This window comes from Podarcis liolepis, assembly GCF_965112155.1.
Source record: "Podarcis liolepis genome assembly, chromosome: 7".
In the NCBI taxonomy this organism is placed as follows: domain Eukaryota; kingdom Metazoa; phylum Chordata; class Lepidosauria; order Squamata; family Lacertidae; genus Podarcis; species Podarcis liolepis.
The window spans coordinates 76,416,282-76,444,163 of NC_139561.1; the positions used below are offsets into that span (position 1 = coordinate 76,416,282).

General features: G+C 49.0%; 1 protein-coding gene across 2 annotated transcripts in view; it reads right to left on the reverse strand.

The window, feature by feature from the left end:
• The window catches only part of IGLON5 (IgLON family member 5), a gene marked incomplete at its 5' end in the record, with an annotated part of 135,805 nt that extends 108,464 nt beyond the window's left edge, over nt 1-27,341 (reverse strand). Inside the window, one exon of one of the 2 annotated variants that reach the window (XM_083515397.1) lies at nt 26,948-27,244. In XM_083515397.1, coding sequence (XP_083371523.1) covers nt 26,948-27,176 — 229 coding nt within the window. Of the gene's footprint in view, nt 1-26,947 lie in introns of both variants that reach the window. The other variant, XM_083515396.1, reaches the window with a different exon arrangement.
• Between the last annotated feature and the right edge of the window lie 541 nt (nt 27,342-27,882).

Genomic DNA, 27,882 nt, shown 5'->3' on the forward strand with positions numbered 1-27,882 from the left:
AGAAGCGGCTTTGTCATGCTGGCCACATGACCCGGAAGCTGTACGCTGGCTCCCTCAGCCAATAAAGCGAGATGAGCGCCACAACCCCAGAGTCGGTCACAACTGGACCTAATGGTCAGGGGTCCCTTTACCTTTACCTTTAAGTTTGTTATTGATATGAGCTTTTGTGTACATGCACACTTCTTCAGATAAACTGAAACCAGACCCCTATATATAGTGAGAGGGTTGGGAGGGGTATTACTCAGAAGAGTGGGGGGAATGGGTGATTGGCTGATAGGTGTGGTAAACCTGTTGACGACTGTTAACCACTGCAATTGGTCTTACAGGAAAAAGCAAGGAGTGAGATGATTAAAAATAGCTTTATCATGTATAATGAGATAAGAATCCAATGTCTCTATTCAGACCCTCCATGGTTTTAAGTTTGGTAATAAGTTGCAATTCTGAGTAATACCTACCGTCTCACTATATATAAGGGTCTGGCAACTTCTGTTTCAGTGTATCTGAAGAAGTGTGCATGCAACTGGTATTCAGAAGCAGAGCATCGCCAGGGAAGGCGACAGTAGATTATCCTAAAGCCATTCAAGTTGGTGACCATCAGTGCCTCCTGTGGCAGAGAGTTCCAAAGTTTAGCTATGCACTGCATGAAGAAATACTTTCTTTTATTGGTCCTGAATCTTCCATGAGTTCTAGTGTTAGGAAAGCCAGACAAATCCTTTTCTCTATTCACCGTCTCCATGCCACGCATAATTTTACAAACTTTCATCATGTCACCTCTTACCTTTTCTCTACAGTCCCAGGTGGGCTATACCACCCAAGAGCTTTGGAGGATGGGAAGGAGACAAGCAATCAGGTTGTCCCCAGTGCGCTTGCTGTTGTGCAGAACAACAACAACAGCGAAGTGTGACATGGTTGTTTCTCTGTGGGATTTGCAAACGACAAGACGGGCTGAGACAGAGATGGTGGGAAAGGTCAACGACTGTCAAATGAGGCGAGGGAGTTGTAAGAGACCCAAGAGTCTGACAGCAGCAGAGATGCAGGCTAAGATGATGTGGAAGTGGTCCAAGAAAATCTTGGGTCAATGAAGGTGAAGTTGGAGAGTGAGCAAAGCAAGGATGGGAAAGCTGTGACCAAACATCTGCTGGTGGACTTCAACTACCATATACTGCTGGTCTGTAAGTTATGCTACCAGATACTTTTGGACTACAAAACCCATTATCCATCCTAACAAGAGTCCAACAACATCTGGAGGGCCACAGGTTCCCCATCCCTGGCAAAAAGGGGGCGAACTTGCTGAAAAGATGCTCTAGCTGTCATCAGGACTTACTAATTTTATTTGTTGCATTTATTGTTGTTGACATCTGTCTGTCTCAAGAGACAATGGAGTGCGCCTCCACGGGTGACATCAAACCACTGCATTTGCAGCACTGAAGTGACTTCTCCAGGGCACAAGCCTGGGCAGTGTGCATGGAGGTCCTGGGCTGCCCAGATGACAAGACCCCCACACTTGACCTCGCTGATGTGGTAGAAAGGAAAGCAGAGCAGTATGTTTGGCACCAGCTTGGCTGCTGGAGTTGCCAGAAGCAGGTGTACAAGGCAACATGCCACCGTCTTAGGGACTCCACTTCGGAGTTGAGTAGTGTTTATTCCTTAGTCTTTTCTTCTCCAGAAGATATCCCACAAAGCAATGGTTCAGAGTTTTCCTCCTCCTTGATGGCCTACATTCCCAGGTTGAAGAGTCCAATCTGCCCCTCAATTCCCTCTTCAGCATCTGCAGAAAATGCCTTCTTGACCGTTGGACCCACTATTGGTCTTGTCCAGTCAATCCACTGGTGCCTGTCTTCACATATAGGTGGAGTCCCTAACTCACTGAGGGTTTGAAACCCATCGGCTACCCTCACCTGGTTTAGCCAGCCAGTCAAAGCCATTTCCTGGGGTGTGGCCACTGTCACATGCTAAGTTTCTAGGAGCCATAGATGAGAGCTAAGTGCAGGATGGGGACCAAAGCCAGACAAACTACCCCAGAAGGAGCACGGCATGTCGCCCGTTGGAGGTACTACCTATCCCCTAACACCCCATACATCCTATTTACACCCCACCATTTTGTCCAAGGAGCTCAAGGTAGCGTACAGGGTTCTCCCCCTCCTCATTTAATCCCCACAACAACCCTGTGAGGTAGGTTAGGCTGAGAGGCAATGACTGGCCCAAGGTCAGCCACTGAGCTTCATGGCCAAATGGGGATTTGAACCCTGGTCTCCCAGGTCCTAGTCCATCTAATAATAATAATAATTTATTATTTATACCCCACCCATCTGGCTGGGTTTCCCCAGCCACTCCGGGCAGCTCCCAACAGAATATTAAAAACACGATCAAACATTAAAAACTTCCCTTAACAGGGCTGCTTTCAGATGTCTTCTAAAAGTCAGGTAGATGTTTATTTCCTTGACATCTGATGGGAGGGCATTCCACAGGGCGGGTGCTACTACCAAGAAGGCGCTTTGCCTGGTTCCCTGTAACCTCACTTCTCGCAGTGAGGGAACTGCCAGAAGGCCTTCGGACCTGGACCTCAGTGTCCGGGCAGAATGATGGGGGTGGAGACGCTCCTTCAGGTATACTGGGCTGAGGCCGTTTAGGGCTTTAAAGGTCAGCGCCAACACTTTGAATTGTGCTCGGAAACGTACTGGGAGCCAATGTAGGTCTTTCAGGACAGGTGTTATGTGGTCTTGGTGGCCACTCCCAGTCACCAGTCTAGCTGCCGCATTCTGGATTATTTGCAGTTTCCGAGTCACCTTCAAAGGTAGCCCCACATAGAGTGCATTGCAGTAATCCAAGCAGGAGATAACTTGAGCATGCACCACTCTAACCACTAAACCACACTGGTTCTCTTGTGCCTCCAGGCTGCTCTGAACCTAAGAGATGTCAGGCAGGAAATTCCAGTCTGTGGGCTCCACTGACCTGCTCTGGCCAAAGGGGAGGAACTGTAGAGCGATCAACCACACCACAAAGGAATCCTCTTAACAACAGGTCACAGTATGGCCTTGGTAATGGTTACCAGGTAAGCCTTGCTCACTGATGCAAGCAACTGGAAGGCAAAGGCTTGCCCTAAGAGGCAGGGGATAAAGAAACAAACAGGAGACAGGTGTAACAGCCCATAGAAAGTAGCCTGGGGAACCATAGCATGAAGGAAGAGGAGCCCCCCAGCTCACATGTACCGTATTTTTCGCCCCATAGGACGCACCGGCCCATAGGACGCATCAAGTTTTTTTGGGGGGGAAATAAAGAGAAAAAAATTATTCCCCCCCAGGCGCTTGTGGGGCAGGCAGCGGGGAGAAGCGCTGCGTCTCCCAGCTGTCCCTGGAGCTTGTGGGGCAGGCAGCGGGGAGAAGCGCTCATCTCCCCGCTGCCCGCCTTGAGATCAGGTCCTGGGGACAGCCTGGAGACGCGCTGCGTCTCTCTGCTGTCCCCGGAGTGGTGGGGCAGGCAGCGGGGAGAAGCGCTCTTCTCCCCGCCGTCAGCCTCCAAACCACTTCGGGAGACAGCGGGATGGCGGCGTTCCGCCTCCCTCTGTCCCCTGACCTTGTGGGGCTGGCGCTGGGGCTCTCCTGAAGCCTGGAGAGCGCACCAACCCCTCTCGCTCTCCAGGCTTCAGCGAAAGCCTGCATTCGCCCCATAGGACGCACCCACATTTCCCCTTCATTTTTGGAGGGGAAAAAGTGCGTCCTATAGGGCGAAAAATACGGTATATATGAAGCAGCCAGCACTTGATCAATGATGCCAGTCCCACAGAGGGCGCCATCTGCACACTGAACAGAGAGGGATGAGAGGGATTCAGGGCGGTTTGATTGTAATGCGAAGCTGCCCAATTCGTACTTCCTGCAGCGTTACGTGGAACGAAACACAAGTGTCCTTTGGAATTGGCAGGTTTTGGAATTTCACAAGGCAGTTCTCCGTACAAAGACTGCGTGCAGAAATGCATATGTTGCAGGAGAAATTGTGTGGAAATTTGTTTGTGTGTGAGAGACAAGAACTTACAAACAGGTACTCTATTGTGGAAGAATTGATGATTTAAAAAAATGTGTGTAGTAGACAAATCTGCCTGCAAACTGTGTACATCTGGAGATAGACACACTAAAAAGAAAGGAAGACATTTGCACCCTAACGAAGAAAGGCAGTGCCATCAACTTACAACTGGAAAAACAAGAAGCTGAAATGGATAAATTTGTCCATCCTTACTGAGAGGGAGAAGGCACAAAACACACCTGCAGGTCCCAAAACATCTCTGCATCTAAGCTACAGACCCTCCTCCCAAGCCACTCACCTGGTATGGTGGCTTAGTGTTAGGGCAAATGTGGGGAACCCTTGGCCCTCCAGATGTTGCTGAACTACAGTACCCATCAGCCCCAGCAAGCATGGCCGATGTCCAGGGATGATGGGAGTTGTAGTTCAGCAAAGATATGGCGGGCCAAAGGTTCCCTGCACCTGCCTGTGTGTCCTGCTTTGAAGAGGGCAACCCTCTATCTGAAGGAGCCAAGAGCATCAGAAAGCAAGGGGAGTTTTGCTTTCTCCACCTCTTCTAGGTTAAAGAAAACTACATCATGTGCAAAGACACCCCCCAAAAAAAACCCACCACCACCACCCCTAGAGCCACCACCGCTGCCAATTTCTCTGCTGCTTTTGTTTATTTGTATTGCTTATTGCAGAGAGGGAATGCGCCCAGCTGCTGATGTTTATCCTGATTATGTCTCCATTCCTCCAACGCATAAAATATTCCTCCGCCACAAGATTCCGGTGTGATATAAATAGGCAGATTTCTCTCTCTCGCTCGCTTTTCCTTTTTCTGCAAACAAACATACCTAAATGCAAACTCTCGCAAGAGCCCTGACACTCGCACAAAGTTTGACGGCCCGGTTTTGGCAGGCGCTTCTTGTTATCTAGGGCTGATTGGCTGCTTCTTTTATCAGCGTGGCACTCGGAGCAGGAGGTGAGTCTCTCCAAGGAGACATAAAAAGGCTGACAGAGGAGGCAGCAGCCCTTCCAGGAAAACTCCTAACATGGATGCAACCCTGCCGCTTCCGTCTCCAGACTACAGGCAAGGCGATGCCTGTTTGAAAATTCTGCAGACTGAAAGGGAAAGATGAGGATGAGGGGCTGGGTCAGCTTCACGAGCATAGCAGGGGTCTTTTAGAAGTACATTTCTAGCAGTGGCACGCATGCGAGGGAGACTGGGATTAGAATTGGGAGGGAAATTATCTTGGATCTAGGTATGTTTGCAAACCTCTGATCTTTCAAGGGGAGATCTGGGTGTGCCATCAGGAAGAAAGGCATGCTCCCTGCACCAGGACCCTCTGTGATACACACATGTTCGGACCCTCCAAGCGTCCCTATTTTCCAGGGACAGTCCCAGATTTACAGAAGCCATTCCAGTTTCTGGTTTGATCCCAGAATGTCATGGCTTCCCCCAAAGAATTCTGGGAACTGTTGCTTGTTGAGGGTGGTGAGAGCTGTTAGGAGGCCCCTAATTCCCTCACACAACTACAATTCCCTAGTGGGATAACAATCAATCCCTTTTCCTAGAGCACTCTGGGAAACTGTAGTTCTGTGACGGGAACAGGGATCTCTACAAACTACAGTTCCCAGAATTCTTTGGGAGAAGTTAAAGAGGTATCACAGGGCCTCCAAGTATCCCTATTTTCCAGGGACAGTCCCAGATTTACAGAGGCCATTCCAGTTTCTGATCTGATCTCGGGATGTCCCGCTTTTCCTTAGGATGTTCCTATTGTCATCAGAGAAATGTTGGAGGGTATGGAGTTATGCGACCCCCAAGCCAAGGAGATAAGTAACTATACAATCTTTAGAAGACATCTGAAGGCAGCCCTGTATGCGAAGGGTTTTTTAAAAAGTATTTACTGTTTCATTATGTTTTTATATATGTTCGAAGCCACCCAGAGTGGCTGGGGCAACCCCGTCAGATGGATGGGTTATAAATTATTATTATTATTATTAAGAATGTCCCTATTTTCATTGGAGAAATGTTGGAGGGTATGCAGGTTCCAAATCAACCTCTGCTGATTTTCATTTGAAAGTTGACTAATCTGTGTGTCACACAGAGTTAATATTCACAAGAAATAGTCGATACACATGTGGTCTTGTATGTTTTTAGGGTTCAGGAAGAGTTGATGGGAGGACTTTTGGAATTTAAAGTTGTATATTGTCCACCATATGGCCACTCTACACTCAGATGCGGTACACTGTTTCTGGGACCGCACTGTTTCTGACTAAAGGTAGTTTGCATGCTTGAATGTTCTCCTTGCATCAATATCTCCCAACACTGTGAAAATGGCTGCAGCATGAGAGTGTTCAATCATGCAGTTTTCAACATTCAGCCAATATATAGTGCAGGCCCAGAAACCCATTAAAACGTGATTTTTCCAAATGTATAGACAGACTCTCAGTTTGAGTGATGCATCAAAGTAGCCCAGTTTCTGTGCCTGGGAAAGCAGAATTCCGCAACCTGTCTGAATTTTTCAAATGAAACTGGTTCGCTTTGCATTGCATAATTTAGCCTGTTTGCTGTAAGGAAAGCAAAGAGCATTGCCAAGTGCTTAAATCTCGACCCCACTGCGAATCTCAGCTTTTACTTTTTAAACAGTCACACTTTGAACGCTTGAGGCTTAAAGTCTCCTGGAAGGAACCCTGATTCTGGCTGCCGGGATTTTGTCAGGCATTGCCTACACACTTTCAAGCACACCTGTGCAGCCAGGTGTGTGGGGGTGTGTGGGGGTGGGGGTGTCTGCAGCTACCATGTCCCAGCGGCACGAGGACTTCCACTTGAGTAAGAGCACCTTGCCCGCTCTCCTCCCACTTGCTTGCCTCGTGCCCTCCCCAAATCTGCTCTGAAGGGTTCTCCAGAAAAGGCTGGGAATCTTCCCTGTCTGAAACCCTGGAGAGAGCCCTTGCCACCCAATGATACTGATTTAGAGGGACCAATAGTGTGACTCATTATAAGGCAGCTTTCTATATTCTCCTTGGCCAGCTGCACCAACTGGTCCACCCCTGCAGAGAGATATACAAGAGGAAAAGGGATAGGACCATCCATCAAACTGGGGAGGGGCACCAATGAAAGAGGCCACAAGGGGCCCCAGGCCCCTGCAAACCCAGAGCCAACCCTGGTTGGAGGGGGCCCAGAGGGCGCAGCCTATCACCCTCCTCTTTGCACATTTAGCAAACACCTGGAGTCATGAGCAGCGCTTCTGCCTTCCAGGGAAGCTGAGCCGTTATGACTGATCTTCTCTTTTCAGACAGGCAGACAGGCTTCCAAGGAATTCCCTGGACTGCAGCTTGGAAGGCGCCGGACAAAGGCTTTGGAGGCTTAGCACGGCTCCTTTTGTCCTGCGCTGTTCTTGGCCAGGTAAACCCTCAACCGCCCCGTCAGCTTGTTTCCCCATCTGGCTCTCCGCTTCATTTACAGTCTGCAAGACACCCTTCAAGGATCCTTCCTGGACGACCTTTCCTCTGATCTCCTCGCGGCTGTCGCTGGCAACCTAACCTGTCACTTCCTCCCCGTCCCTTTGCAGAAATGATGATGACATCGGTTCCCTTCCCTGAGCTGCCAGATCGCGAGAGCGGTGGTTCTCTTGTCCTTCAGAAAAGGGTGTCCAGCGGCTGCTTATCGGATTTGTCTGGGCTGTGGGTGTTTCCCCCGCCCCTGGGGGAAGGTGGAGGGGATGAGGTTTAGCAGCAGTGTCTAAGCCTCGGCTCCCCTGCTATAAGACAACAGGTACAAATCATACCCTGCCACTGCAACCTTCCCTTTTGACAAAGCAGACACCGCATCGCTCTGCTGAATGCTAGCCCTGCTCAGTCTTTATAACACATCCGATCAAGGCAGATGCCTCTCATGCCCATTCCCAGAGCTGCCCTGCCTTAAATCTGGGTCCTTGACAGCTCTCTGGAGCTTCCATCAAGCACCACAGAGGGTGAGAGCATTGCTAGGTGTAGGCATAGCATGGGCGGCCAGGGGGAAGGTATCCCTGAGTGCATGATTGGGTGGGCACGAAACCAGGCACCCGCCCTGCCTGCCGCCAGGAATCTCTGGACCCCACAGCCCAGCCTTGCCTTGCCATCACGACCCCGGCACCCTCACCAGGAATGCACCTGCCAAGGGCCATGTTGGCTGGCCGGGTTCCCCCCTGCATGAGCGGGCAGGCAGGTGGTGCAGCACAGCCCTGTGAACCCAGTGACAGTGAGTGCTGGGCTGGTGCAGCAGGTATTGTTCACCCTCTTCGCCCTGCTCCTAGTCCTGCCTGGTGCATGCATACGTGCAAGCACGCCCCGGGCACCAGCAAAGGATGCAGCACCACTGATTGGGTGACCTGCCTGGCTGTTTGGGGCTTAGAGGCTTCTTAGGGTGGGAATAAGGAAACTGGTGGTCCTCTAGATTCTCATTGTTGGGCTCCAATTCCCATCAGCTCTAGTCACTATAGCCAGTGGGCAAGGATGATGAGAATTGCTGTCCATCAGGGTCTTCTTCTAAAGCCATCCAAGTCGAGCCCCTGAGCGCAATGCAACTGAACCAGTTGCACTCCACTAAATCTGGACAACAATTCCCATCATCCCTGACAATTGGCCAAGCTGGCTGGGGCTGATGGAGTCCAACAGGTTGGAGATAGTCCATGTTGACTATCCTTGGGGCAACCATGGAATTCAAGGGCAGATGTTAAGCTTTGGTATCCTTCATGTCTCAGCTCTCTTCTTTTAAAAAACATTCGGGTTTCCAGATGTCAAAAAATGCATACCCCGCAACATTTTGGGAGGCTAATTCAGAGCACCCCCTGACCCCGTGACCCAGTCACTTGCCTGCTTGCCCCCTCCCTGCCACTGCCCCCTTCCTTGCCCAGCCACTCACCACTGCAACCCTTTCGCTCGCCCCATCCCCCTCTCCAACCTTTGTCTGCTGTCTTCCAAGTCCTGCTCTGCAGCCTTGGGAAATGCCTGGCGTGGCCTAGTAGGAGGTTGGCCCAGCCTGCACAGGGTCTGGAGATAGCACACAGACCAGACCAACTTTCTCTTCCTCCTCCTGCACTGTAGATGTCCTTCCTGAAGTGCCATGGCGAAAGGAAGGAGAGGAGTGGTGACACATGGGGTCAACATACGTTTTCTTTCCATTATTTGTTCCTGCGCTCTGGTGAGAGCCAACTGCCTTGCACCACAGCACAGACAGCACAGAACCAAAAAACGCCCATGTTTTGGTCCCATGCTCTGTCACGGCCAGAGCTCAGGAGCGAAAATGGGGTGTCCAGGATCGGGCTTAGAAGCCAGGGTGGCTTCTGTCAATCCAGGATGTCCCAGTAAAATTAGAACACTTCGGTGATATCTGAAGGAGCGTCTCCACCCCCATCGTTCTACCCAGACACTGAGGTCCAGCGCCGAGGGCCTTCTGGCAGTTCCCTCACTGCGAGAAGTCAAGTTACAGGGAACCAGGGAGAGGGCCTTCTTGGTACTGGCACCCACCCTGTGGATCACACTCCCACCAGATGTCAAAGAGAAGAACAACTACCAAACTTTTAGAAGACATCTGAAGGCAGACCTGTTTAGGGAAGCTTTTAATGTATGATGCACTACGGTATTTTAATATTTTGTTGGAAGCTGCAGGAAGCTGGGGAAGCCCAGCCAGATGGGCTGGGTATAAATAAATTATTATTATTATTATTATTATTATTATTATTATTATTATTATTATCTCATGAAATCTTGGAAACCTTAGGCGGGGCAGAGCTAGACTTCCTGTTGAGGGGTCAAGGTTTCAAGGGCTTCCCGTGACCAGTGCAAGCAGAACAAAGTATGCATAATGAACAAAGTGCATGCAAAAAATGTTTCATTTGAATGATTCTCATGAATCTAACTTATTTTGTGCATGGCACTGTTTAGTGAGGAGCACCCTCAAACCTGGGTAGGCTCAAAGCTGTGCTCTTTACAGGTTTGCACCTTCAGGAGGCTCTCTGCTTCGATCTGACCCAAGAAGTAAGGTTCTAGATCTCATGGTCATTGAGAAACATCTCGGTGGACTTCCCCACCTTCCCTCCCACTTTCACGCATGCACAGAACGGCTTGTCACTCGGCTTGCTTGCATGGGTTATTTCAGATCACAGAAACTGGGCTACCCAGTTACAGAATCTGGGTTTTGATTTTTGACATGGAGCACACGTGGGGAGGGGAGGCCTTTCGGCATGACCTTTATTGTCTCCTTGCAATTCATATGCAGATCCAGCTTGTTCCTTGTCACACGGAGGCCCCCTGAGGAGTCTATCTGGGAAAGTGAATGAGCTTCTGCTACAGGGCAGGCTGGAGGAGGGCCAAATGTTTCCTGTAGAGGTTTCTGCACCCTTGTCTGACTTGTCATGTTCCTTGAAGGTTTCCTGCTACACAGTACAGCTGTGAACCATTTCAAGGATACAATAGCACCTTGCTACGCTTCCCTGACAGGTTTAAGAGCAGTTTATACATTCGGCGGGATCCAGGCGGCATAGCTTCTCCCGGACGGTGCCATGTCACGCTCCGTCTAGGTGTGTTGTTGTCAGGTTTTCAGTTGTTTGCTTGGCATTATTTGCATGTCCCCTCACCCCCCATGAGGAATGAACCATCTGCCTGATGCAGGGGGGGGGCAGACTGTTTAGGAGAAAAATTATGTGCAGGTCATTTTTCCTGACCTGCTAATTTTCTGCACGCAGTACTTTTCCCCTCTCTCTTTCACGCAGGAGCACCAAAACACACACACAGCAACCCTTCGCTGGCTGAAGCAGCCCAACCCAGAAAACCTTTACCGCTTGAGTCTGCAGAACTGATAACCCAAGAGCCTCAAGCCACCAGTTTAGCATTTGTACTGGCAAAGGGGGCTGGTAAAGAAATGACTGTGTCCTGGAAACGCTGTTTTCACACTTTCCGTGACATTGGCAGGGGTGGCTTGGATGAGGGGTAGCCAACTGGCAGCCCGCAGGCAGCATCCGGCCCATGGTTTTCTTTGGCTCCTGTGACCCTGCAGAAAGCCTTCTGGATAGAGGGCAGGAGGATGCAGGGGCAGAAATACCTCTGCTTCCTCTTCCAGCTGGCTCCAACGAGGGCAGAAGGACTGCACCTCAGTGGTAGAGCATCTGCTTTGCATGCAGGAGGTCCCTGGAGGTCCCTGGCATCTCCAGACAGGGCTGGAAGGAAGTCCTGTCTACAATCCCAGAGAGCCGCTGCCGTCAGTTTGCACGATACTGAGCAAGGATGGGCTAATCTCACATGGTATTAAGCGGCTTCCTCTGTCTTAGTGCTGTGCTGAAAAGGTCTCCCTTGGATGCTCTTGACCCAAACTATTCTCCATTGGTTAATGAGAAAAGAAATGCATTTGGAAATTATCAACTGGGAGAGAAAATTTCAGTGAAATGCTCATGGGTGCAACTTTTCTGTTGTGCTCACTGTTTACATATGAGATGGCTGGGTGGTATCTTTGAGTGTCCTTTCTGTCACTCTACAAATCATCTCTCCAGTGGCCTGCGCTCTGCAGCCTTCCTGGGTGCCCACCCTTCAATTCTAAGGGTGCATGGCTATCTCCTCCAATGGGCCTTTTTCAGATCAGGAAGCTCAGGCAGTCAGGGAGGCTGCAGAATGGTGGGTATATGTTGTCTAGAAAGGAAAAAAAAAAAACATGCACATCATCTTTGGTGTCCTTGCCATGCTGAGGTTAAGCTCCACACCCACTGAAATTGTACAAAATTTCCCGAGAATGAGGCAGAAAACTGGAAGCTTCTTTTGCAGAGGAAGAAAGTGTTTGAGCAACCGCAGAACAGATTTCAGGACAGCACTGCATCTTCCAAACACAACATCTTCCTATACCCAAAGTGGAAGGGAAGACAGTACAGTCAGAAGATGTGGTGATGGCCACCAGCTTAGATGGCTTTGAAAGAGGAGGTTCTAAAGTGAGTATTTGTCATTATTGCTATGTGGAACCTCCAGGTGCCACCAGGTGCTAGTTGCTGAAGAGCAACTTTGAGCAAGGACTGTTGCCTTCATGAGCTGCTCTTCCATTCATAGAACCAAGGCTATCAATGACTACTAGCCATGATGACTATGCTCCACCTCCATTGTCAGAATCTTGCCACTGGCTTCTGGTTGGCCATTGCCAGAACAGAGTGCTGGATTAGATAGGCCATTGGCCTGATCGAGCAGGCTCATCTTATGTGAGTTTCCTGGAGACATTTGTTTGGCCACTGTGGAAGCAGGATGCTTGATTAGATAGACCCATGTTTTCCAAGCTTGGGTCTGCAGCTGCTTTTGGACTACAATTCCCACCATCCCTGACCACTGGTCCTGCTAGCTGGGGATGATGGGAGTTGTAGTCCAAAGAAAGCTGGAGACCCAAGTTTGGGAAACACTGAGGTAGACCTTTGGTCTGACCCGTAGGAACATAGAAAGCTGCCTTATATAGACTACTACCCCATCTAACTCAATATTGCCTCCACTTATTGGCAGCTGCTCTCTGTGAATTTTGGCAGAGGTCTCTCCCAGGGTTTGAGCTTTGGACCTTCTGAGTGCAAAGCATATGCTCTACCACTTGCTGGATGGTAGGGGCTCCACCATCCAGGAAGATGCTTCTGCTCATGGAAAAGGCAACTCAAAGTACTCCTGCCCTCACTAGAGCTAGCAGTAGATCCATAGTTCTTTCCCACCTGGATTGTCTCCTCTCCCACCAGGGGGCCATTGGACACCAATTGCCCTGCAGGGAACAACATGTTTATGTTCTGCTTTCATTTTAAGTCTGTGGTTCTTGGTGTATCCATTTGACGTCCATAAATGCTGCAAGCTGCATTAGAGGCCTGCAGCTGAAAAGCAGGATATGAAACTGCTAAATAAATAGCCGCAAATAATCAACCACAAACCTACCCCTAAGAAGCTGAGTGGCACAGATGGGGAACATGTGGACTACAGCTCCCATCTTCCCTTGGCCCTTGGCCATGCTGGCTGGGGATAATGGGATTTTGAGTCCAACAACATCTCAGATTTAAACTGTTGGCAGCGTGGGCACAGTGGGCAGTGTGGGCAGCCACTATAGGTGCCCATGGAAGCACAGGTGTAGAAGACCAATGTGGCAATCACTGCCTGGTGATCTACATCCGTTCAAATTTGACATATGCCATAGTTGCTGACGACAGTAACCCCTATGCCAACAGCAAACTGATAGTACCAGCCAGGATTGGGAAAATATTCTAAACTCATGCAAGAACAGCAGGAAAAGGGAAGGTGTTTGTGGTTGCTGACTTTCAGCTATCTGTTCCAGAGGTCACCAAGGATGCCCAAACAGGAACTTCATCAGATTTGGTAGCACAGGGAATTCACTGAAAACTCTGCCTTCAGCACGTTCACCCTGCTGGTCCCAATTCCAAACTCTGCTGTTTAGGCAGAAAGTGTTATTGGAATCTGTTTGGTCACTTGAGGTGGTATACAATGCTAGTGCTACTCCAAGCAGTCCTACTAAAGTCAATGGACATGACTAACTCAGATCCATTAATTTCAATGAGTCTACTCAGAGTAGAAAGTAATTTGAGATGACCCATCAGTGGAAACCAAGGACTGGCCTGGACAGACCTTTGATTTGATTCAGCAAGGCGGCTCTTAACGTTGGAACAAATGCGTATTAATCATGGTTCAATTAAAAGACGCACACAAAGAAATTCGTTGTTCGGCATCGTCAACATGTCCCTGAACACGGAGCAGTTTGGGGACGTAATGGAATTTTACTGGGAGCTAAGGTGAAAGTTTCTTGGAAATCCAGAACACAGCTTTTGTAACACCCTCACAACCAAATCATTTCTGCCGTAACTATAACAACACCAGCAAGAATGCTGTGGCCGGGATCCAGAGATGTACTTCAGGCATGCCTGAGGGCTCGGGTACATCCAGTGGGATTTTTTCCTCTCCTTTGAAAAGCAGTCTCCACTCCCCGTCAGTACCATTTCGCAAATTGATTTGGGATTCCCTTGCCATGTGGCAAGTCTCCAAATCTCTCTTGGGTGTGCCAAACTAGTTGTGCAAGTTCTTTGGAATCTTTGGGGCTGCTCTCCATTAGTGCTGATAATCGAGAATCAACATCGGCATTGCAAATGATGTCCAGGCCGGTGCCCACCCACTTGCATTATTAATAAAGGACGCTCCCAACAACAATAGGAAAGGCAGCCTCTGATTTCAATCAATGCCTTCAATAATAACTGAGAGCTGTTTTACCAAAGCTGTGTACACAGTATACATTTAAAGCACACACACACACATTGAAAAAGAATAATGGGAACAATAGTTTAAGGGTGCTGGAATGGTGGACCTATGAGAGCTGAACTACAGTTCCCAGGATTCTTTTTGGTGGAGGGGTGTGTGTTTTAAACATGCTTTAAACAATATACACAGCCTGAGTCTTAACTGTTAAAGCCCCCCCCCCCTCTCTCTGTTAAGGAAATCTTAAATCAATTAACTGTGAGTTTTAGTTGATTGATCAACTGATTAAATCTGCATACATTTGCATATGAATACAACACTGGGGGAGGGGCACTCTTTCTTTGTTTTTAGATTATGCATGCATGCATCATCATCTCAGAGAAGACACTCCCTCCTGTGTCAGAAGATAGGAGGTAGACCTCACTACGAATGAAGAATCCAACCATGGGTTTAAGAATCGCCCTGCTCAATCATCCAAAATGACTATTGAGGTCCAGAATACTCTTTCCATAGTGGCCAATTAGATGCCATCTGGGAGAGGTTATGAAGTCTTCTAGGACATAGTAATCAGTTGCATGCTGCCTCTGATTCTGCACCCAGTCGCCGTGATTAGTAGTTATTGATAGCCTTATCTACAATGAAGCTGCCTGATTCCCATTTAAAAATACCTAAGGTAGTAGAATTGAGTATTTACATTTACTTTTCCAAAAAATAAAATAAAATAAACTGCCCCCCTTTAATTTGGGGTTCCTTTTTACTTGATCATAAGGCTTTTAAAAATCCAACTGATTAATCAATGCTGTGCATATATACTTGGAAATAACTCCTACTGCAGCGGTGGGGGACGCGAGTCCCTCCAAAAGTTATTAGACTCCAACTCTCATCAGCCACAGGCATAGCCAATGGGCAGGGATGAGGCCCAGAAACATCTAGAGACCCACAGGTTCCCCAGTCCTGCCCTACTGTGAGGGTAGCCGATGGGTCTCAAACCCTCAGTGAGTTAGGGACTTCCCCTGCATGCGAAGACAGGCTCTGGTGGACTGAGCGGATGAGACTAATAGTGAGTCCAATGGTCAAGAAGGCAGTTACTGCATGTGCTACAGAGTAGCAGTTCTCAACCTATGGGTCCTCAGATGTTGTTGGACTACAACTGCCATCACCCCTAGCTAGCAAGGCCAGAGTTCAGGGATGATGGGAGTTGTAGTCCAACAACATCTGGGGACCCACAGGTTGAGAACCGCTGCTATAGAGGGAAGTTAGGGACAGATGGGGCTTGTCAACCTGGGAAGGTAGCCCATCTAGGAGAAGGGAAACTGGTGTGAAGCCTCTGCTGCCTTGCGGCTATAGTCATTTGTGAGAAAGCCTTTGGGGAGAAATCCTGAGGAAAAATCTGCATCCGTTGCCTTGTGGGACATCTTCCGGAGAAGAAAAGACTAAGGAGTAAACCCTACACAAATCTGGAGTGGACTCCCTAAGATGGTTTGATGGCGTCTTGTACGTCTCCTTCCAGCAACTCCTGCAGTCAAGCTGGTGCCAAACATATGGCTCTGCTTTCCTTTGGACCCCATCGGTGAGGTCAAGAGGGTCTTGTTGTCTGGGCAGGACAGGACCAGCACACACACTGCCCGGCGAGGTCACTTCAGTGCTGACAACGCAGCAAAACAATGCAGGAGGCAGCAGTTCTGAGTTACCAGCCTCTGCAGCCACGGCAGGCGCTGTGATTCTCCAGCAGCTTGACTTCACCCCCGGAGGCACACTCCATTGCCTCTTGAGTCAGACGGATGCCAACGACAAGCTAGTAAGGAGAAATTCCTCCCTGGTTAAGGACAAATTCCTGCTACGCTTCCACAGTTGGAGGCAGTGATGTTTCTGAATGAATACCAGTTGCTAGAAAACACGGGGGGGGGGCAATGTTCTTGTGCTTAAGGGTTGCCCTCAGTCATGTGTCTGGCCAATGTGCAAACAGGATGCTGAACTAGATAAGCCATTAGTCTGATCCAGCACGACATCTTTTTGTTCTTAGGTTCTCAATTGCGCTTAGCATTGCGACCTAAATGCTGAAGTCCTGCAGGATGGATGGATAGCCACACATAGATTTTTGTGCATGCAACTAACATGTGCAGGGGGGGATGCACAAAACTGGCTGGAGAAATTTGGGGTTTTCTGAGACTCCTCGCTCTCATTTCTAAGACCGCAAGTTGTCTTTAAAAACCACAACCCCCCCCCCAACAACTCCCAAGTTGTGCTTGAAAAAGTGTGGGCAATACCTGCCAGAGAGGTGGCTGAAAATGGTTTCTCAGTGGCCATTGAAGGGGAGTAGAATTCCTGAATAGCAAACTGTCCTTCCCTGTATTGAGTCAAACCAGAATAAATGATGGAACATTTTAAGTAAAGACCACAAAATTAATTATGCAATAGAAGAGATATCAGGCAACATTGCTCAATTTGCATAATTTAGACAAGCCCCAGAATTCAGTTTCTCTTTGTGTAAAGTTTGTATACATGGGTGCAGGGCTATATTTTACTAATTATACGGGGCAGGTTTAATTTTTAAAAATTTATTTTGGAGCACTCACAACCCTTGTTAGGGCTCTGTAGTTCTGGGGAGAGAGATGTTCTCTTTACTTTCTCCTCCAATGTCCTTTCCCCCAAGGAACTGAGAAATGAGACCCTTAGCTGACTTTTTATATCAGTTAGCGGTCTAGGATCCCTCTCTCAGAAGTAAGTCCTACTACTTGGCGGATTTTGAGGCAAACGTCACACAAAGGATGACCAATTTTGGCATTCGTGCAGCCAGAATTAGACTGAAATTTGCAGAAGTAAATCCGATTAATTGCAAGGAGGAACATTTGTTCCACTCGATGATCCAAATTGCGCCGACGGACGTATAAACCTGTCTGCTGCTTTTTATCCCAGCCATGAGTTTGTCTCCCTGCCTACCTGCTTCTTTCTTTAACTGTTTCTTTGCAGCAGGATATTGCGGTGGCCCAAAGCCAGCTATCCGAATACAGAAATAAAAGAAAATAAGCACCTTACACAAGTCCACAGATTTAAAAAATGAAAACTTTCAAGATTCTGTTCCAAGAAATACAGAATGAATTAGGAAAAGGCAAAGATGTAGATCATTGCGGCTTCTGCTCAGAGTCCTCACACACTGAAATCACCAGTGGCTGGTGATTCTCTGCAGGAAGTACCTATAGGTAAAGGTAAAAGACCCCTGACCATTAGGCCGACACTGGGGTTGCGGCGCTCATCTCGCTTTATTGGCCAAGGGAGCTGGCATACAGCTTCCGGGTCATGTGGCCAGCATGACCAAGCCGCTTCTGCCGAACCAGAGCAGCGCACGGAAACACCGTTTACCTTCCCGCCAGAGTGGTACCTATTTATCTACTTGCACTTTGATGTGCTTTCGAACTGCTAGGTTGGCAGGAGCAGGGACCGAGCAACAGGAGCTCACGCCATCGTGGGGATTCAAACCACCGACCTTCTGATCAGCAAGCCCTAGGCTGTGTGGTTTAACCCACAGCGCCAACCGCATCCCAGGAAGTACCTATAGCCACTGCAAATAACTGGTAGGAGGGCTGACACCCACACCAGACATTTAAAGCACTTTTAGACCACTTTGAACAGTCACCACTTCCCCCCAAAGACTCCTGGGACCATAGATGCCAACTCCCTGAGGACCTAGGTGTCCGAGCAGCCACAAAAAATCCCCATGAAGTGGCTGGGCACCCACAAATGTCAGTACCAGGGTCATTCATGCTGCATGGCACCCATAACCCCGGGCACCCATGGCCACAGGGCCAAGTTGGCACTCCTGCCTGGGACCTGCAGTTTGCTAAGGGTGCTGGGGAATCACTGCTCTGTAAGGGCTCCCCTAACAACCCTTAGCGCCCTTAATACACACTACAATTCCCAGGATTCTTTGTGGGAAGCCATGACTCTCTAAAGTGGCATGATGCTGCTTTAAAGGTACAGTGTAGATGCGAACTTAGCCAACATTATATAAGCCAGGAGCAGAAAATTCTTTTCCACCCAAGGGCCACATTTCTTATTGGACAGCTTTCTGAAGGCTGACTAATAGGTGACAGTCCATGCATGCAAAAGTCAGAGGTTTCTCTCTCCATTCAGGCAACAGGTGTTATTACAGTTTGATACCTTTCAGCCAAGCAAAGTATTATTATTATTATTATTATTATTATTATTATTATTATTATTATTATTATTATTATTATTATTATTCTGCCCTTCATCCAAGGATCACAGGCTGCTTCACAAATACAGTGGTACCTCGGGTTACAAACACCTTGGGTTACAAACACTTCAGGTTACAAACTCCGCTAACTCGGAAGTAGTACCTCAGGTTAAGAACTTTACCTCAGGATGAGAACAGAAATCGTGCGGCGGCAGCACGGCGACAGTGGGAGGCCCCATTAGCTAAAGTGGTGCTTCAGGTTAAAAACAGTTTCAGGTTAAGAAGGGACCTCTGGAATGAATTAAGTACGTAACCAGAGGTACCACTGTATATCTTGATGTTTAGCTGATGATATATCACAATGTTTAAAGCCAGATATTGCCCAGCCCTAGCTGGGACCATATAACACAGGTCTTGAAAGACCTGTTATATGAAAGACCGGTTGCAGGTTAAGCACGGACCTCTGGAATGAATTAAGTTCTTAACCAGAGGTACCACTATACTGGAAGAAAAGGCAGGGCTAGCCTGGAGAATGTCCCAAGTGCCAGGAAAAGAAGCCTGAAAGAGATACATTTGGTCCCTGAACCTGAGATCACCACCCTTGATGTACTAAGAACGTAACTGTTCGCTGATGATCTGCTCCTGGCACAAGATTTGGACATCACCAGAGCCTGCGGCTAGCCAATCAGCAAACAACACCTTTGCCTGGTGCTGACTAAGGCTGACACATGCAGCAGAATGAGATGGTGGAATCCCAAGGTAAGGAGCAGCGAGTGGACTGCACCACTTCAGTCCAAAGGTTGAGGCTCCAGTTTTGAATGCTTCTGCAAGGGAGAGGGAAGGAACAAACTCTCCATAACTCAAGATCTTTACCCACTCCCCCTTGAGCTAGTTTGCAGGATATTTTTTTTTTTTTTTTGCAAAGGGAAATATTTTAAAAATTGTGACACACACACACACACCCTTCAAAATTCTGGAAGTCAGGCACATCCAATGAAGCTGAATGTTAGAATATGCAGGATGGACAAAGGAATGCATTTCTTCAAGTAGAGCAGAGTGAAACTATGGAACTCACTGCTGCAATAGCCCCCAACCTAGCATCACAGAATCATAGAATCATCCCCGCTGCAATGAAGGAATCTCAACTAAAGCATGGCAGATGGCTTAAAAACCTCCAAGGAAGGAGAGTCCACAACCTACTGAGAGGGACCATTCCCTGAATGGCTTTTAGATAGCAAGATCAGACTATCAATGGCTACTAGCTATATTCTACCTTCACTGTCGGAGGCAACGACCAGTGGCTGGCCAGCTCCTGCTTGTGATCTCCCCATTGACCACCGTGAGATCAAGGTGCTGGACTAGATGGGCCTTTGGTCTGGGACCCAGTAGGGTTCTTTCTGATGGATGCCATGATAGCACATGCACACAGGTCAATCAGGTCAACCTCACTGCTAGGCACAGGTTTTCCAGGTGCAGCTTCCACCAAAGCTAACTCGGAGAAATCACAACCGACTATTCTGCCACTGACAAAGTTGAGAGTGCCAACCATATCGAGCCTATAGCAAAGCCAATGTTGTTGCATCACCGCCATGTACTCAACACTCAGGATCAAAGCAATCTTCAGCATCTGACCACTCGGTAAGTACAGTATGGTTTAGTGCCACTGTTGTGGAAACTCTGCAAGTAGCTGGCAGCCCGTGCCATCAAAACCGACAGGTACAAATTGGACATTAACAGATTTAGACTGGAAATCAGAAGGCAGTTTATATTAAGAGGTGTGAAATTATAGGGCAGTCTCCCCGGAATGACGATTTGAGCAAAAAGACCCTTGTGAACATAGGGAAGTTGGATAAATTTAGAGGGGATCAACTGGTGATTACTTTTCTCAAGCTTCATGGGAGTCGGAAAGGTTTTGTTTTGGCCCAGCTTCTCTTTTGCATGCAGAAGGCTGGCTCCGCCATTAGGCAGTATGAGGCACCCGCCTCAGGCGGTTTGATCTTGAATGTCATGAAAGGGCAGCAAATTGTTAGTTACTGCATTTCTCTTGCCAGAGCGCTGGAGAGATGCTTATTTTCTGCCTCAGGTGCCAAAATAACCCAGTTGGCCTTGGATAGCATGCACCTTGACTTGGGGCAGAGGTGCATTTGCAACAAGGCAGTGCATGGTCTTGGGCCAGGCGGCTGAGATGCAGCAAACAAAATGCCACTCTGGATAGATCTGTAGATGTGGGGAAGTGCTGTGGCTCAGTGGCAGAGCACATGCTTTGCTTGCAGAAGCTCCCAGGTTCAGTCCTCAGCATCTCTGTGCGGCACTGGAAGAGACTCATGGAGAAACCATGGAGAGCTGCTTCCAGTTGGTGCTGACAGCACTGAGCTATATGGATCAATGGTCTGACGCAGTGCTTTTTTTCCAGGAAAAAATAGGTGCCTCAACTCCCCACAAAGTTGTTACAATAAGTCACCAGGTGATTCTGAGCACCCTGAACAGATGCTAGTTTGCCAGCAACTGTGTTCACCACCCATGGAGGTGCTTAAAACTATGGCAAGCTATCTTCCTAGCTGGTTTTAGGGGTCACCCCTGGTTCTGGTGCAAGTCAGATAAATGTGCTTCCATCTCCCTCGTTCTCTTAGATTCAGACAGATGACTAAAACAGCTCGGAAGGGCCCTCAAGCAAACACACGCATGTGCAATGGTAGAGGTCTGCCTGGAAAGCTTAAAGCCTGTGTTCCTCTGCTTTTGCCTTTCCTTGGTCACCTAAGGTAGATCTACCAGGTATGTTTAGCCTGAGTAAGAGAAGACTGAGGAGCAGCACAATAGCATCCTTCCAACAAGGCTGGTTTGCTATTGCGCTCCCGAGGCAGGCAAGAAAAGACCAAACTGGCTTAAGTTGCAGGAGGGCAGATAGCAGCTGAACATTAGCAGAAACTTATTGATGGTACAATCTGTTTGATAAAGGAACCAATTACCTAGGGCAGTAGATGAGCTCTCCCTCACTGGAGGTCTTCAGGCAGAAGCTGGGCAGCCATCTGTTTAGGGTGGTCTAGCTCTGGATTCATAAGAACACAAGAAGAACCTGCTGGATCAGGCCCATGGCCCGTCTAGTCCAGCATCCTGTTCCCACAGTGGCCAACCAGATGCTTGTGGGAAACCTGCGAGCAGGACCTGGACACAAGAAAGTTCTCCCCTCCTGTGGTATTCAGAAGCATTATTTCTTCCATGAATTTGTCCAATCCTCTTTTAAAGCCACCCAGTTCCCTTTACTGAGCAACTCTATGATTCTGGGATCTATTAGCACGTTTAGCGACTGCACACACACACACCATACATTTAAAGCACGTGACTTGCCCAAGAATCCCAGGAACCATTGTTTGCTCCAGGTGCTAGGAATTGTAGCTGTGTGAGAAGGTACAGTTCCCAGAAATCTTTGCAGGAAGCCATGTGAATGTGAATGTATGGTGTGTGATAGTACATGCCAAGTGCTGGAGACAAGCCAGAATTGTGTTGTGGTTAGAGCGTAAGACTAGGGCCTGGGAGACTAGAGTTCAAATCCCCACTCCACCATGATGCTCACTTGCTGACCTTGGGTGAGTCACAATCTTTCAGCCTAACGTACCTCACAGAGTTCCAAAAGGCATTTGACTGGTTGGTGTGGGAAACAGGATGCTAGGCCTGATGGAGCTTTGGTCTTGCCCAGGGGTGTGCACAGATATGCTTTTTCTTACTTCCTGAACTTTTGGAGAAGATGCAAACCTGACCTTTTCAACAAATTCACAAAGCATTGGGCTACTGACAGACTATTAGCCACAGCAGCTGAATGGAATCTTCAGGTCCAGTGATAGCCTACCTCTGAGTACCAGGTAGCTTTCATGTCTTGCTCGTTAGCTTTTAGACAAGTCAGACTAATGGTCCATCTAGGTCAGTATTGTGCACACTCACTGGCATCAGCTTTCCTGGTTTCCCCAGCACAGCTTAAAGATGCTCCAGGGATTGAGCCAGGGAACTTCTATACTCAAAGCAGAGGCACTGAGTTACAGCCCCTCCAACCCCACAAAAAAAAGAAGAATTAGATTTGTTCACTGGCGTTCCTGTTGCTCCTCTCCATCCTTTGCAATGGCAAAGGAAATTGAGAAGCTGGAATGTGTGCAAAGGAGGGCAATCAAGATGATCAAGGGTCTGGAAACCAAGCTTCGTGAGGAACGGTTGAGGGAGTTGGGTATGTTTGGCCCAGAAAAGGAGACTGACAAGAGATATGATAGCCAGCTTCAAGTATCTTAAGGGCTGTCACATGGAGGAGGGAACATGCTTGTTTTCTCCTATTCTGGGGCCCAAACCAATGGCTTCAAGTTGCAAGAAAGGAGATTTTGACTAAACATCAGGGAGAACTTTCTGACATTAAGAGCTTTTCGACAGTGGAGGTGGTGGACTCTCCTTCTATGAAGGTTTTTAAGCAGAGCTTGTATGGCCATCTGTCATGGATGCTTCAGCTGAGATTCCTGCATTGCAGGGGGTTGGACTAGATGACCCTCGGGGTCTCTTCCAACTCTACAGTTCTATGAGTCTATAAAATCACAGCGTAAAGCCAGTAGGCACAAGGTCAGTAACAGCCAGTGCAAATAGCACAAACTTAGACAACCTCGTCCTGACACTCCCAGCCATACTACTGCCTGCAACAGAAAAACCTCTGCAGCCTTCCACGCCACTGCCAATACTTCTGAACAAAGTAATCCCAATCATATCGGCTGGGAGTAGATGTCAATCATGCATGCAAATAAGCAGGAATTTCAAGGAGTTGTACTTTCTGTGTCCTGAGCCTGACGTTACACGCTGCAGATTAATGTTCGAAGTGGGAGAAGCAGACATGCTCCCTGCGCAGGGACAACTGAAGCATTTCCCACCATTGGCAGCAGGGCGGGGGGGGGGTGTTGGCGGGGGGGGGGCGCAAGCCACTGCACCTTAAAGCCAATCAGGCTGATTTACACTTTCACTTCCCAGTCTGATACACAGATTGGGGTGGAGTTACTGTTTGGCTTTCGCACTTCTGCATTTTGTGAGACAGTTCTCATCTAAAATAAAACCCCTCACATGCACATAAGCGTGTGCATTAGATGCATATTTTAGTTCCAAGTCGGGGGGGGGGATGCTTATTTTAGAATGAAACCTATACAGAAACGTGCAGACATACATCTTTTTAGAATGGAATGTGTGCGAAATATATATTTTGCATTTGAAGGTGTACAAAAATGCCTTTTCCTGCAGGTTTGTTTTTTTTTAAAGAAAACATTATTGCAGAATGGTGTTGAAACTGGGCAGAAAAGATTTAGAATTTGGTATGGATCAGGAATTCAGTGATAGGGCCACACTTTGCTTGCATGAGATGCTCACAGTTCAGTCCGATATTTTCAGTTATAGGAAGTAATAGGAACACAGGTCCCATACCACAGCTATCTATTTGCCCATCTAGTCCAATATTGTCCACTCTGACCAGCAGCAGCCCTCTAGGATCTTGGGTAGAAGTGGGCTTTCACAATGCCAGTTACCTGCTCTTCTTAAGTGGAAATGTCGAAGAATTTTACCCCATTCAAAGCATCTGTTCTACGATTAAGCTATGGTCTCTCTCCCTAAATTGTAAAGGGTTTTAGGTACAGTAGATGGGTATGGAGAGGAGGGGAACAGCTCCTGGAACCTCAAGTGCCCTCTGCAGTCACAGCAAGTAGTCCTGTTGGGCTGGGTGGGCCCGCTGAACTGCCTTCCATTATCCTGCCCCCAACACACAGATCCCAATCCCACCAGCCACACTGGCGCAAACCCCAGATACCCACTTGTATTTACATCAAAACCTCTGAGCTTCATCAGGCTCTGCCAATGAAACTGCTCATTCTGGTGATGCCACCACTGTGTGGCACCAACCAACAGTGGCTGGTTGGCAATGAATGTCACTCCAGCAGCCAGTGAGAACGCTGCTCTCAAAATAGGCCAGAGTCAGAGCACCTGCTGTCCACAGACCCGACCCATGGCTTGAGCATGGGCACTACTGTGAAAGAAAGAGAGAGAGAGAGAGAGAGAGAGAGAGAGAGAGAGAGAGAGAGAGAGTTGCACTGCTGGAAAAGGCCTTTCCATAAAAGGCTGATCCAACTATTCAGAGCCCACAGAAAGGTAGCCAGGTTAGTTTGCTGTAGCATAAATAACAGAAGAGGCCTTCAGCACCAGAATATGAACAAACCCATTATTGGATGCATATGCAGTGGTCCACAGAAGGTCATGCAGCTACAGATTTGCTGGTCTCTAAGGTGGTATGGGATTGGTCTGGGTTGTTCATGCTGACCAGATGTCTTCCAATTCCATCAGCTTAACAATACCCACACCAGAACCTCATTGCCAACAAGGGGATGCAGATGTCACAATCACCCAAATGACCCTTGTGATTTGATTTGATTTTACTACTGTTAATACTAGTGTTTCCTGTCACACCAACCTCTGCAAATTGGGAGAAGGTGGATGAGGAAGTTCTTCCCCTTCCCTCCCCACCTTCCTCTTTCTTTCTCATAAGGTATGAAGGCTCAGGACTACTCAGTTAAATTGTTTGGCAGTACATTCAGGAGAGATGAGAGAGAAGTAACATATAATTAATTTATGGCATTCACGACCACAGGATATGATGATGATGTCCGCTAGCTTTAGATGGATTAGGCAAATTCATGAAAGATAGATTTGTTGATGGCGGAGACCCAGGACAGGCTCCCAGGATAGAATGTGGACCTCCTCTTTCAGGAATTGTGCATCTCTGCATGCCAGGTGCAGGGGGAATCTGGGAGATGGCTGTCCTGTCACGACTGGAAACAGAACATTGGAGTAGGTAGACGTTTGGGCAGACCCACCAGGGTTCTCACAATCCCATTTTAAATGATACAGCCATCCACAATGTTCCAAAGCACTAGCCTGGCATTAGCCTGACCTGCAGTGCCACAGCTCCAAGCAACCACACTTACAACGCCTCACCTAACCACCCCACGGTCAGTGCCAGCAACCACACCAAAATGCCAATGTTGGCATCTGTGCTGAGATCAGGACCATTGGTCAAGCCGTGGCAATGACGCCTGTCCACCCCACCACTACCACCCAATGACAAGATTAGGTCTACACACAAGGCCAGGATCGGTGGCATCAAATTCTCACCAGGTGATGGAGTGGTGGGCTTTGGAAGGGCGGCAAAGGGAGACAGCAGGCCAAGGATGAGAAGCAAGCATTGAAACCCAAGCAGACAGATCCTCTGCATGTTTACTTGGAAAGGAGTCCCCCTGAGTTCAATGGGACCCATTCCCAAGTAAGTGCTGTATGTACACAGTGTTGCAGTCTCGTTGTCCCAAAGTGAGCACCATGGCATGGTCTCTCTGTGTGCTTCTCTTACCTTCTACAGCGTCCATCCCAACATCTATCCTCTGGGTTCATCTATGCCTCTATAAATATTCTGGTCATCATCAGCACCACCATCACCTATCATCACCTCTCTTCCTTTCCCCAATCCCATCTCCCTCTCTCCCTCCCTCTCTCACACACGCATTACACAAGTCCCCTTTTTGCTCTTTGTTTATTCCCCCACAAATGTATCCATCTGGTGATTAGCATCCATACAAGCCGTTCATTCATAGACCAGGGTGTCTCCATCCCTCTCCATCTCTCTCCTGTATGGTCATCTCTCCAACATATTAGGAACACACAAATCCCCTCCTGTTTCTCTCCAGATCTGCACCCTGCGCCCAGGAACCCCTCTCTTCCCTCCACCCGCCAGAACCCTTTGCAGATCTTTAGGCGGCTTGCTCCCTCTCTGCCCACAACTACCCCGTGGCAAACAAGTCGTGCAAAGAGGCAAGCGGCGCACTTAATTAACGACCGGCATCTCCGACGTTAGCTATCCGTGGCAGGAAATGTACAGTAAGCATTCAGATACGCAGACCGAACGGTCCGGCGGAGAGAGTGAGCCGGATGTTGGAAAGGAGGTGCCAAAATTGTGCATTCACAAAGCACGCATGCAGTTGTTGTGACACCTCATTGGGAGGGGGGGAGAGAGATCTGGGTTTCCGTGGCATGCATCTGCGACCAAGAACGACGTATCCCTAAGGGGCCGCGCGGATATTTGCAACGCGGTTGGGGGTGGGGAACCCCACGCTTATACTTGGGACAACTCCAAGGTACCTCGGCGAAATGTAGCCCCCCCCCCAAAAAAAGACCCCAATCGTGCGCACAGCCACGCACATCTGTGGCGCTCGGTTGGTCTGCAGACCCTGGGACAGAGCACCGCGCAACTGTGCTACAGAGATGTTCCCAGCGCATCGGTGCAACTGCGCTACCGCCGTGGCACGCTACACAGCCGTGTCTCCCCGTGGCGCGCACACAGGTACGCATTGGGTATTCCGTCCGCGCACTCCTGTTCTCCCAGCCCAGCCCCCGCAAACCACCACCAGCACCACCACGCACACCCCGCCACCGCCACCCCGCGCAGCCGGAATGCAGCACCTTGATAGAGGAACAGCATCCCCATCCTGTAGAGGAGCGTGACCAGGAGTGCGCAGTGCATGTCTCTGGCTGGTCCTGGGTGCCGGCTGGGGGGCGATGCTGCAGCAGCTGCCGGAGGAGGAGGAGGAGGCGGCGGCAGAGGAGGAGGAGAGCGAGACACAGGCAGCGATGGAGGGAGATACAGGCTGGCTCTCGCATTCAACCCACCGCCAGCCTTGCTGCATCTCATGAGAGGGGGGGGTGTATTGTGGAGGGAAGAGAGGAGGGAGGAGGAGGGGAGAGAGAGGGAGCTACTGAAGGGGGTGAGAATTCTGACAGACAGCTGGGCAGAGATGAGGGACGCGCCCGGCAGGGCCAATCCGGAGTCCGGGTGGCTGGGAAAGGGGCCGGGCATGCAAATGACGAGGGAGGGGGGCCGCCAATGGGAGGGAGGGAGATGAGGCTGGTGGGACGGGCCGAGGAAGGGGGGGTGATTTATGAGGGGCTCTTTGTTACTGCAGCAATGCTGGGGATGAGGAGAGTGGGGAGGAAAGAGAGCAAGCCCCCCCCCCCACGCACACAGAGCCAGGGAAACCCAGAGAGATCCCGGCTAGGCTGTTAAGCCCCCTCTTCCCTCCCTCACCCAGCCCCCTTCCTCCGGCTTCCCCCATAGAGGAGCATCTTCTGTGGGTACCTCCTGGGGATGGAACGGAGGAAGGGAGTTAACTCTTGCAGCCCATTTCTCAGCTCTCTCTCGCGCGACGGTCTCTCGTCTAACCCCCCTCCAAAGTCTTTCCACCACTTCCTCCGCCCCATGGCTCTCCTCAAAGCTGTCCTCAGCACTTTTTTTCCCTTTCCAATCGCGACGACCTCTTGGCCCTGCAGGCTTCCCCTTCCTGAGTCCCTGCAGTCCTGGATCACCTTCAGCTAAGTTAGCCAACCCCAGAGATCCAAGA